This window comes from Pseudochaenichthys georgianus, chromosome 21, assembly GCF_902827115.2.
Source record: "Pseudochaenichthys georgianus chromosome 21, fPseGeo1.2, whole genome shotgun sequence".
In the NCBI taxonomy this organism is placed as follows: Eukaryota; Metazoa; Chordata; class Actinopteri; order Perciformes; family Channichthyidae; genus Pseudochaenichthys; species Pseudochaenichthys georgianus.
Window position 1 is genome coordinate 3,524,003 of NC_047523.1, and position 12,025 is coordinate 3,536,027.

Below are 12,025 nucleotides of genomic sequence, written 5' to 3' on the forward strand. Positions count from 1 at the left end.
CTTATCTGACTCTTTGGCTCTGTGACCGAGAGTTGACCGGTCATAAAACTGGGAATGTCAACAGTAGCTGAGACTTCCCATTCCTTAAGACAGATAACAGACTTAGGGTTCGTCGTAAATGTCAACAGGCAGAAAGGTTAAATATCTTAGGAGTAAGGAAGAATTATTCTTTGACACTTAGGAGTAAGACAGAAATATTCTCTAACATATATGAGCAGTGAAAACGTGCAATTATTAACACATGCAGTTGCATATTTGTCTCAAAGAGCGTGGGATGTTGGTTATTTCCTCCATCGAGGAACCAAAAGCCTCCAGACGTTGGGTTTCGCTCTTGAGGAAGTGTTATTGAAAATGCTGTATTCTCTGCTAGAGAGCTTCACCTCAGCCATTTTGAATGTGGCGTGCTCAGCAGCAGATTGATGCGCTGCTGCAGAGGTTATGATTATGCACGGTCCCGCGGGGGAGAGGTCTGAGGATTTAAACATTAAACTACATTATTATTATTTTGATATATTTATTATGCAACACCCGCGACCCGACCCGCATCATCTTTGTTTTACCCAGAACCGAACCCGGAAAAATACCACCCGCGAATCACTTTTTTTGCGGGTCACCTGCGGGTACCCGACCCGATGCAGGACTCTGAGCTCCGGCCCACGAAGAATGAGAAGGGAACAGATTACATCTCACATCAAATCTGTTGTTTCTTTATTTATTTTTCCCTCAACATAAATTATTTTTGATATATAATCTCCATAGGAACTAATGCCATACTAAACTATTTTAATAACATTAAAAGTGGGTGAGCAAGCTTAATGCAAAACTAATTGCTTAGAGGTGTTTAGTAAAACATATGTAACAAGGTTAAAAATAGCATTGTGAGTTGACTACAACGATACATCATCTGTGTTTGCGTTATAATCCAGATTTCCACCGGACAGCCAGTGGAATCTTGTAAACCTCCACACTTGTTATCATTTGAATTCTTCAGTCTGGATTGTTTGTTCAGCCACAGTAGTAAAGTTTGATAAAAGGTTCTCAGTGTTGGGGGCCTTCGGTCTGTCTGTCTGTCGCGTGTCACATGTCCTCCCTCTGTGTCCCATCCTGTTGTGCTGTTGTTCATTGGCATACTACAAAAAGGTTAGTGCTAGGGAGGATTGGTTGAGTGTTGCATCCACATGTGAGGTCGGGGGTCCTGTGTCTTTCTGTAACGCCCATATTGCCCCCACTGTGCCCCAGACCCTTCATAGCTGGGTGAGCGAGGAGCTAGCAGGCAGGTCCAGCCCTGCAGCCTTACTGTCCGCTGAGGGCAACCAGGAAGACAGGTGTAAGCAGGTAGAGCCCCGCCAGCAGCCAATCACAACACGATAAGCACGCAATGCCCCGCCTGCCCGGTGCCTAACCACCACCTAGAGACAGAGAAGCTCCAGTGTGGCGCCTGTCACTCACTTTCAGGATTGAAGCTCCAGCTGTTTCGCTGTAACAACTTAAAATCCACTGTGCTTGCAGATTGATCACTCACCAAATAGATTCCGCCTGTTGTGCACCCACAGCAGGAGCGTGGGACCTTTAACCTGCCTGGAATGTTTTTAATAGGACAGGAGATGCTTGTTGCTTTGTGTGAACGGACTTCCAAGTCAATTGTACTGATAGAAATGCCGTTTTGTTTCTTCTGTGTGCCTTACACATTTGTTTTCCTGACTCACATTAACAACCTCTTTTTCACACTTGGACCTGCATGTTGTTAACATGCTATGTATGTACAAGAGAAATGCAACATATGACTCTAAAGCGGGTTAGAAAAACATTATTGACCCAATAACAGTATTCAAAAGTTATCCATGATTACATCATATTTGATGACATTTATTTACTCTGGTCCGAAGCAACATCAAATCAAATCACGTTGTATATGTTTTTTTAACATACGACAAGTCTACATAAATTAACAGGAACAAAATAAATATATACACATCAGATTGTTAGTCCATTCATCTATTCAAACTTATTTTAAGAGCAATCAGAATCAGAATCCTTTCGTCCCGCAGCGGGGAGTCACATGGTTACAAAAGCAGGTAGTGCAGATAAAGTGAGGAGAATAGACTAACAAAGAAAGAAATGACTAAGTATGTGCACGTTAGTGATAACACAATAAGTCAAAAAGAAAAAGAAAGTTGCAGATATGTACACCATGGTAAAATAGCAGCAGTATAATAACTTCAAATAAGCAATAGCTCAGTTAAACAGATCAGGTGTATTCTAAACTCCCCTACATGTTTGATCTGTACTCACGTGCATGTTGCAACATCGATATATCAACAACGTCCTTGAACAGTTATTGACCTCATTAGTTTCCCTCTGAATGCAGCTTGTAACACTTTCTGTCTACAGGCTAATGCACATGTGAGTCTACTGAGGAGCTGAACGGTTGGTTTCCATGGTTTCAGAATAGTTTTGACCTTTATCAAAGTGAACCCTTGCCTCGGATTGCTGTTGTGCTACAAGTTCTGACATTCAAAAAACAACAGTAAATTATAAGTGAACCTCTACTTGTTGATCATTATGAAATGTCAGAACAGCGCCTCTGATCCCCCTGGAGAAAGGTCCGTCAGAAACACGTGGTCAAAGTAGTTCAGGAACCAGGGACACCTTCTGAACTTCCTCAGCTGTGTCCTCAGCCCTGACCCGTTGTTCTGATCGTCCTGCAGGCGGCACAGGTGGTGCTCATCGCTCTGTTTGAGCTCAACACCCCAGAGTTCACCATGCTGCTGGGAGCCCTCCCCAAAACGTTCCAGGACGGAGCCACCAAGCTGCTGCACAACCACCTGAAGAACTCGAGCAACACCAGCAGCAGTGTGGTGAGTCAGATCAAACACTCTGGTGCTGGTATGATTTTATGGAAGCCCATTCCTGCCAGGAATACAAACATATTACAATGAAAAAAACAAGTTTCCACAATCACAATACAAACACTTGAGATTACAAATTTGAACATAATTACCTTATGGCCACAGAGAGGCCTTGAACGAATGCATTTGCACGGCAATAAAGTCAATACGAACATCATTTATGTACATGTTCAATCATCGATATAAGGATCGTAAGTTTGGTTACCATAATAAATTACACTATTTATTTTTCCTCACTTCAGAATTCTCACAGAAGCCAAACTCATATCAAACAATTCTTACCGTACAGTGCTAAACACAGTTGGGTGTGTGTCGGTCAGCAGAACCATCAGACAGCAGGGTTTACACCTTTCCTTCTGGTCTTCCTCTCTTCCAGGGCTCTCCCAGCAACACCATTGGCCGGACGCCGACACGCCACACCCCCAGCAGGACCAGCCCCCTCACCTCTCCAACAAACTGTTCCCATGGAGGACTGTCTCCAAGGTAGCCCCTCTTCCACCTGTTACTGAGCTCACACACCCCCAGTGCCACTGCATGGCTGTGCTTTGGCACTAGATACTGCTGCTGCTGTCCCGATTGGTTGGTATGAGCAAGGTGCTGTGTGAGGTGCTCAGAGAGGTTACAACTTGCTAGGAATAAAGAAGCCAACCCATTTTTATTCATAGATCAAATCATTCTTCCAAAATCCACTCGGTTGATCCATAACATATGCAGTGCCTTAGACACCGAGCTCGTTGGTGCTATCTGTATAAGGCTGTTTCATATACACACTGTGAACGAGAACAGCACATGTTGTAGCCTTTGTACTGGCTCCTGTGCCAGCTGAATGTGGCCACTGAGTGGTAGGAACAGTCTTCACCCCTCTGCCCGAGCAGAGTGTGTGTACCTGCTAGCAGAAACCCATGAACACAGATGTCAACATCATTTCCTGGTTTTAATTACTTTAGTTAATCCTGAAATGAATGTCATGTTGAAATAACATTTTGAATTGAAAAGTGCCCCCTCGCTGAAATGTTTCTGATTCTGATACCTTCCAGTTCTCTCCTTTTAAATCTACACTTTCAGTTAACCTCCAAGCTCAGACTGGTTTCTTTTTGTCTTTTCTCTTTCTGCACACGTGTTTGTCTCCTTCTCCTTCCTTCTCTTGTCTCCACCTGTTCTTGCTTTCCATTGTCCTCGCCCCACTCTCTCACCCCTGTCTGTCCATCCCTCTCACCCCTGTCTGTCCATCCTTCCCTCCCGGCTGCTGTGGCAACAGTCGGTTATGGGGTTGGGGTGGCGACGGACTGTCAAAGCATCCCCCTGCCCCTCCTCCTCCTCCTCCTCCTCAGCCCCAGCCCCACTCCACCCCTGCTGCCCCCTCCCTAAGGGTCCTCCGCAGAGCATATTCACCCAGGTAAAGAGGCGGGCTCAGACACAGAGGCCATCACAACAGCAAGAAGCCTGACCCTTTCATTTTCTCACTGAATACATATTAATCAAATGAAAATATCATTCACATTGCTTCTCAAGCGGGGTTAATGCTAGGATGTGTGCACATTACACGACATGTCACTTGTTAGACGCTTTTATCCAAAGAGACTTACAGGTCTCAGGGACACAACGACATGCTGACTGCAGTGGGGTTTGAACCTGTGACCCCCTGATCCCAACACCAAGGCACTAATCCACTGCGCCACACGCACATGTACAATTCAAAATACACAATGGTCACAATATTTTTCTTTCTAAAAACGAATCAGTTTTTCAAAACAGCACTTTTCATGGTGACAAAACAAATACAGAAATACATGTGTGTATGCGTGTGTGTGTATTTGTCGAGACGAAAGTCAATATATAATATCTGTGAAAAACGGACTAATAAATAATTATGAGTTTTCATTTAGAGTATTATTATTATTATTATTATTATTATTATTATTATTATTATTATTATTATTATTATTATTATTATTATTATTATTATTATTATTATTATAGTATTGTACAATACCAGAGGCCTGTACTACGAAACTGGTTCAACCTAACCTGGATATGTTTGAGTTAGCCGGTTGGCCTAATCCAAAACATACGCGCTCTCGCTAACGGCCCGTCCACACAGCGGCGTGCGCTGACGCTTGCCGGTGGGCGTGTCTGAAACTCGACCAACAACCAATCACATGAATCTCCCGCCCCTGACACACAAGCAGCGGTTTGATTGGCTAGAGCTTGTACTGGCATATGATTCGATTGGCTGACGCCTCGCCGAGGCGTCAAAAGTTGAACATTGCTCAACTTTTGCAGCGAGCCACGCCAGCTACGCTCCACGTCGCTTCCCACGATGCATTTCGGCTAAAAGTGACGTCACCCCATTCAAAGTGAATGGGGAAGCGTCAACGCACGCCGCTGTGTGGACGGGCCGTTAGCGGTAAAACGCGGGTTATCAAGTGGATCGCTCAAGCCAGCCGTGTCCTATCTAGTTAGGTGTGCGTTCACATGAAAGGGGTGGTATTTGGAGCATTCGACCAATCACAAACATGGAGAAGCGTACTGACAGCACAGCGTCATACTTCCTGAATGAAAAGTCAACTATAATATTAGACATATGAAGAAGTTAAACTTTAAACATCCATGACTTAAACACTTGATCCAGGATCAAAGCCACATAGCTGCACCTGCAAGGTGAATACAGCTGGTAACAGAACAAGAGTTTGAATGCGTACATTAACAGGTTTATGATATCACTGCCCCGTCTAAGACACTATCTGACTTTCATTTTGTCTCGAGTGTTTCGTCAACTTAATGTGTTGTTTAAAATAATCCTTCTGCATACAGTATGTGACACTGTGAGTGTTGCACGGCCAGATACGGCTCAGCTGACTCAGATAAGAAAATATATGATACATTATGAAATGATATGCCGCGGACTGTACTTAATGTTACTCTGATCCGATTACTTATGTTGTGGCAGATATTTAGCTTTCTTAACGCTAATGTTATAATAGTCAGATTGCTCTGAAGATGGAGGTGATATTCTATTCATGTTCACGTTCACACAGTCGGTGATTTTTGCCGGCCGTCTTTCCTGCGACAGCAGCTTTTCTGTATTTCCTTTCTCCTGTAATATGACTTGATCGCAGGCAGTGCTTTCACTGAGTTGAGCTCTTAGCCTGCAACCTAACCTGGGGCCTATACTACGAACCTGGTTCAACCTAACCTGGATATGTTTGAGTTAGCAGGTTGGCCTAATCCAAAACATACGCGCTCTCGCTAAACTGTACTACGACGCTGGTTATCAAGTGGATCGCTCAAGCCAGCCGTGTCCTATCTAGTTAGGTGCGCGTTCACATGAAAGGGGTGGTATCTGGAGCATTCGACCAATCACAAACATGGAGAAGCGTACTGACAGCGCAGCGTCATACTTCCTGAATGAAAAGTGAACTTTAATACTAGTCAAAAATGAAGAACTTTAAACATCCATGACTTAAACACTTTATCCAGGATAAAAGCCACATAGCTGCACCTGCAAGGTGAATACAGCTGGAAAAAGAAAAAGTGTTTTGAATGCGTACATTAACAGGTTTATGATATCACTGCCCCGTCTAAAACACGATCTGACTTCAATTACATTTGTCTCGAGTGTTTCGTCAACTTATGTGTTGCTTAAAATAATACTTCTGCATACAGTATGTGACACTGTGAGTGTTGCACGGCCAGATACGGCTCAGCTGACTCAGATAAGGAGATATATGATACATTATGAAGTGATATGCCGCGGACTGTACTTAATGTACTCTGATCCGGTTACTTATGTTGTGGCCGATATTTAAGTAAGCTTTCTTAACGCTAATGTTATAATAGTCAGATTGCTCTGAAGATGGAGGTGATATTCTATTCATGTTCACGTTCACACAGTCGGTGATTTTTGCCGGCCGTCTTTCCTGCGACGGCAGTTTTTCTGTATTTCCTTTCTCCTGTAATATGACTTGATCGCTTTAAACTCCGCACACTGATCTCTGATTGGTCAGCAGGCGGTGCTTTCACTGAGTTGAGCTCTTAGCCTGCAACCTAACCAGGGGCCTATACTACGAAGCTGGTTCAACCTAACCTGGATATGTTTGAGTTAGCCGGTTGGCCTAATCCAAAACATACGCGCTCTCGCTAAACTGTACTACGACGCTGGTTATCAAGTGGATCGCTCAAGCCAGCCGTGTCCTATCTAGTTAGGTGCGCGTTCACATGAAAGGGGTGGTATCTGGAGCATTCGACCAATCACAAACATGGAGAAGCGCACTGACAGCGCAGCGTCATACTTCCTGAATGAAAAGTGAACTTTAATACTAGTCAAATATGAAGAAGTTAAACTTTAAACATCCATTACTTAAACACTTTATCCAGGATCAAAGCCACAGAGCTGCACCTGCAAGGTGAATACAGCTGGCAAAAGAAAAAGTGTTTGAATGCGTACATTAACAGGTTTATGATATCACTGCTAAAACACGATCTGACTTTAATTGCATTTGTCTCGAGTGTTTCGTCAACTTAATGTGTTGCTTAAAATAATACTTCTGCATACATTATGTGACACTGTGAGTGTTGCACGGCCAGATACGGCTCAGCTGACTCAGATCAGGAGATATGTGATACATTATGAAGTGATATGCCGCGGACTGTACTTAATGTTACTCTGATCCGGTTACTTATGGTGTGGCAGATATTTAAGTAAGCTTTCTTAACGCTAATGTTATAATAGTCAGATTGCTCTGAAGATGGGAGGTGATATTCTATTAATGTTCACGTTCACACAGTCGGTGATTTTTGCCGGCCGTCTTTCCTGCGACGGCAGTTTTTCTGTATTTCCTTTCTCCTGTAATATGACTTGATCGCTTTAAACTCCGCACACTGAGCTCTGATTGGTCAGCAGGCGGTGTTTTCACTGAGTTGAGCTCTTAGCCTGCAACCTAACCTGGTCCCGACCAGGTTAGCTGCTTAGCATATATTACCATGGAGATCTAGCCTGCTAAAAAGAGAACCAGCTTCGGATGACCGGAAAGCCGGAGTTTTCCCTGAATTTAGCCGGCTAAGCGAAAATCCTGCTTCGTAGTATACCCCCCTGGTCCCGACCAGGCTAGCTGCTTAGCATATATTACCATGGAGATCTAGCCTGCTAAAAAGAGAACCAGCTTCGGATGACCGGAAAGCCGGAGTTTTCCCTGAATTTAGCCGGCTAAGCGAAAATCCTGCTTCGCAGTATACCTCCCAGGTTAGCCGCTAAGCATAAGTTAGCATGGAGATCTAGCCTGCTAAAAAGAGAACCAGCTTCGTAGGACCGGAAAGCCGGAGTTTCCCCTGAATTTAGCCGCTAAACTAACATCCTGCTTCGTAGTATACCCCCTGGTGCCGCACTTTGCGAGAGTGCTGTTGCGCAATCAGCTGTGTTTTTACGCAGCGAGGTCTGCCTGTGCTCCGTTTGTTTCTGTGTAATTTAGACGACGCAGGTGTTCAGATGCTTGTTTCCAAGTGGAGATAAACACAGTGTTTTATGAATTAATAAGAGTGTTTAAAACACTCTTATTAATTCATTTAAGTTAATGATGTGGTTTTAAAGTAACCATTTATCCTTTTTAATTAAAACATAGTTTGTGGTGCTATTATTGGTATTATTGAGAATGCAGTGAGACCTGCAAAATGTTTGTAATTTGTGTAGCATGTGAGCTAACTTTTGTTTGTCCTTTGTGTTTTGAAGGTTTTCAACCTGGGGCCTATATTACGAACCTGGTTCAACCTAACCTGGATATGTTGGAGTTAGCCGGTTGGCTTAATCCAAAACATACGCGCTCTCGCTAAACTGTTCTACGACGCTGGTTATCAAGTGGATCGCTCAAGCCAGCCGTGTCCTATCTAGTTAGGTGCGCGTTCACATGAAAGGGGTGGTATTTGGAGCATTCGACCAATCACAAACATGGAGAAGCTACTGACAGCGCAGCGTCATACTACCTGAATGAAAAGTGAACTTTAATACTAGTCAAAAATGAAGAAGTTAAACTTTAAACATCCATGACTTAAACACTTTATCCAGGATAAAAGCCACATAGCTGAACCTGCAAGGTGAATACAGCTGGTAAAAGAACAAGTGTTTGAATGCGTACATTAACAGGATATCACTGCCTCGTCTAAAACACGATCTGACTTCAATTACATTTGTCTCGAGTGTTTCGTCAACTTAATGTGATGCTTAAAATAATACTTCTGCATACAGTATGTGACACTGTGAGTGCTGCACGGCCAGACACGGCTCAGCTGACTCAGATAAGGAGAGATATGATACATTATGAAGTGATATGCCGCAGACTGTACTTAATGTTACTCTGATCCGGTTCCTTATGTTGTGGCCGATATTTAAGTTAGCTTTCTTAACGCTAATGTTATAATAGTCAGATTGCTCTGAAGATGGGAGGTGATATTCTATTCATGTTCACGTTCACACAGTCGGTGATTTTTGCCGGCCGTCTTTCCTGCGACGGCAGTTTTTCTGTATTTCCTTTCTCCTGTAATATGACTTGATCGCTTTAAACTCCGCACACTGAACTCTGATTGGTCAGCAGGCGGTGCTTTCACTGAGTTGAGCTCTTAGCCTGCAACCTAACCTGGTCCCGACCAGGTTAGCTGCTTAGCATATATTACCATGGAGATCTAGCCTGCTAAAAAGAGAACCAGCTTCGGATGACCGGAAAGCCGGAGTTTTCCCTGAATTTAGCCGGCTAAGCGAAAATTCTGCTTCGCAGTATACCCCCCTGATCAATTCTTGGAGCTGTCTTGATAAATAAGACAAAAAGAACGAATTTGAGTTGTCCAAAGCGTCCTCTGTTGCCCTCTAGCCTATCAAGTCAGGCTAAATCACTGGTACAGGCCAAGCACCTGAAGGATTGACAGTGTTTCTCTGTGTGTGTCTGGTAGCATGATGGAGTACGACACTGAAAACATGAACTCTGAGGAGATCTACAGCTCGCTGCGCGGTGTCACTGAGGCCATCCAGAGCTTCAGCTACCGGAGCCAGGAGGACCTGAACGAGCCAATCAGACAGGAGGGCAAGAGGGACGACGCGGTGAGTCGGCACTTTCCCGAATCCTTCCTCCTACTGTAAAAATGACTAAAGCGTTCAGCTTTGGTTGAATCCAAATTGATATGACTAACGGAGACGGCTGAACCAGCTCAGCAGGATCCGAGTACTGTCCCACCCCGAGCTGAACTGGGCCTCTGGATAAAGGTTTTCAGGCCCACATCAAATGTTTTGAAAGCTGCAGGTACACCTAGATCTTCAGAATGCTTTCTCATATTCTCCCCCTCCCTCCCTCCCTCCCTCCCTCCCTGTGTTACAGGCAGGAAGAGAGGGCGTAGCGTCCTCTCCTGGCTCTGACGCTCGGCTCGGTTTAGACGTGGTGGAAGGAGGTCGCACCGCCTTAGACAACAAGACTTCCCTGCTCAACACGCCGTCGCCCCGCTCCTTTTCGGGGCCACGGGGCCGTGAGTTCGCCCCTTATGGCTACGGAGAAACCATTTGCACGTATGACAAGAGCGCCATGAAGGAGGCCGTGTTCGACGATGACGTAGAGCAGTTCCGCGACTGTGAGTTGAGGCAATAAAAGTGTTTACATGGAGGGAGGGCATTACTGCAGCAGAAAGAAATCATGGGACACCAGAATGTACTTATGATATTCAGTAAAGAAGAATCAAACGGTTAGAAGCTCTCTCACTTTGAAATGGTGTCCCTCGCACGCCCTCGGAGGTGCAGTAAGGAGATTTAAGTCATACCCTGCTTGTCACTTAAACACATTTCTATATTGGAAAGTCTTGCCATGAACCACTGAGATGTTGTTATCATTACATTGCTTCCAGTACTGTAAACGTTGAGCTCTCTGAAGCAAACCGAAGACATTTCTCTCTTTGTGTTATTCTGTTAAAGCATTCATTCCTGTTCTCCTGTCTGTCACACTGATCCTTCAGTATGTATCATTTAGTCGACAACATGGAGGAAGACACCCTTCACTTCTGTTACATACTACGTTTGAGACGTGACACAAGAATGAGCTCAACCACATGTTTGGCTTTAGTTTGTGTAGCCAGCTTTGACTTTCACCCATGGGGGGCTAAACGTTGACACAACAGGTCTAACTGCGTTATGTGTGGTGCACAACAGAGGGGCTGCAGTGGGTTTTGTTGTGGGCATCACATTCTTTGCTCTGTGCCCCACCTCCACCCCTCCATCCCTCCTCCACCCCTCCCCTCCAGGCCGACGGCAGGAAAGTGGTGAAAACAAGATGACGCTCCCCAAGGTCTTTGCTCCTGGTAACCATGACTCACCTGAGAACTGACCGACATGTACTCACTCCACTCACCCTCTGTGTGCGATTGCATTATTCAATCATTTCACATCAACATGTGTTTTGATGCTCTCCTAACTTCTCAGAGTCAGTGTGTCCTGCAGAACAGCTGTCCCATTCTCTGTAATGGACCGGATGTTCGGATGCATCCAGCTTATTTTTGAAGTGCATATTCTCAGTCATTAACTATATATCTAGATCTAATGTATGTAGACATTTGAACCTGCAGAACACATTATATTACCCTTTTTACTACACATGAATATTGCACGGTGATAAATACATAGAACCAGAAATACTCAATGTATCCTCAGTGGGAAATGTTGGGTAATGTATTTGTTGATGCTCAATTGAATGTGTAATTAATGTTTGCCTCATGCTCTCTGCTGCAGCAGGCGGTCAGGACCACTCGGACCTGGTGGCAGACCTGCTTAAGGAACTGTCCAATCACAACGAGCGCTCTGAGGAGCGTAAAGGCGCCCTGGTGGAGCTGCTGAAGATCACACGAGAGGACAACCTGGCCGTGTGGGACGAACACTTCAAAACCATCCTGCTCCTGCTGCTGGAGACGCTGGGGGATAAAGACGTGCGTTACTCAGCGGCTTTGCGTGTGTGTGGCTCCTGTAGATATCACACACTCGGACTGTGTGAACGTGTGTGTGTGGAGGCCATTGATTACCTCTGAGCCTAACATGTACCAATAAGCCTGACGCTGTGAGCCTCGTGATATTCAGGTTTTGAATCAGAACATTCACA

At 44.6% G+C, this 12,025-nt stretch overlaps 1 protein-coding gene across 11 annotated transcripts in view; it reads left to right on the forward strand.

The window, feature by feature from the left end:
- The window catches only part of clasp1a (cytoplasmic linker associated protein 1a), a 113,839-nt gene that overhangs the window by 83,970 nt on the left and 17,844 nt on the right, over nucleotides 1-12,025 (forward strand). For 6 of the 11 annotated variants that reach the window (XM_034110698.2, XM_071206993.1, XM_034110700.2 and 3 more), the window contains 6 exons: nucleotides 2,709-2,858; nucleotides 3,286-3,392; nucleotides 9,846-9,993; nucleotides 10,268-10,514; nucleotides 11,178-11,234; nucleotides 11,662-11,855. In XM_034110698.2, the coding sequence (XP_033966589.1) occupies nucleotides 2,709-2,858; nucleotides 3,286-3,392; nucleotides 9,846-9,993; nucleotides 10,268-10,514; nucleotides 11,178-11,234; nucleotides 11,662-11,855 (903 nt within the window). Of the gene's footprint in view, nucleotides 1-1,239; nucleotides 1,336-2,708; nucleotides 2,859-3,285; nucleotides 3,393-4,167; nucleotides 4,306-9,845; nucleotides 9,994-10,267; nucleotides 10,515-11,177; nucleotides 11,235-11,661; nucleotides 11,856-12,025 lie in introns of all 11 variants that reach the window. The other 5 variants (XM_071206991.1, XM_071206994.1, XM_071206995.1 and 2 more) reach the window with 2 other exon arrangements.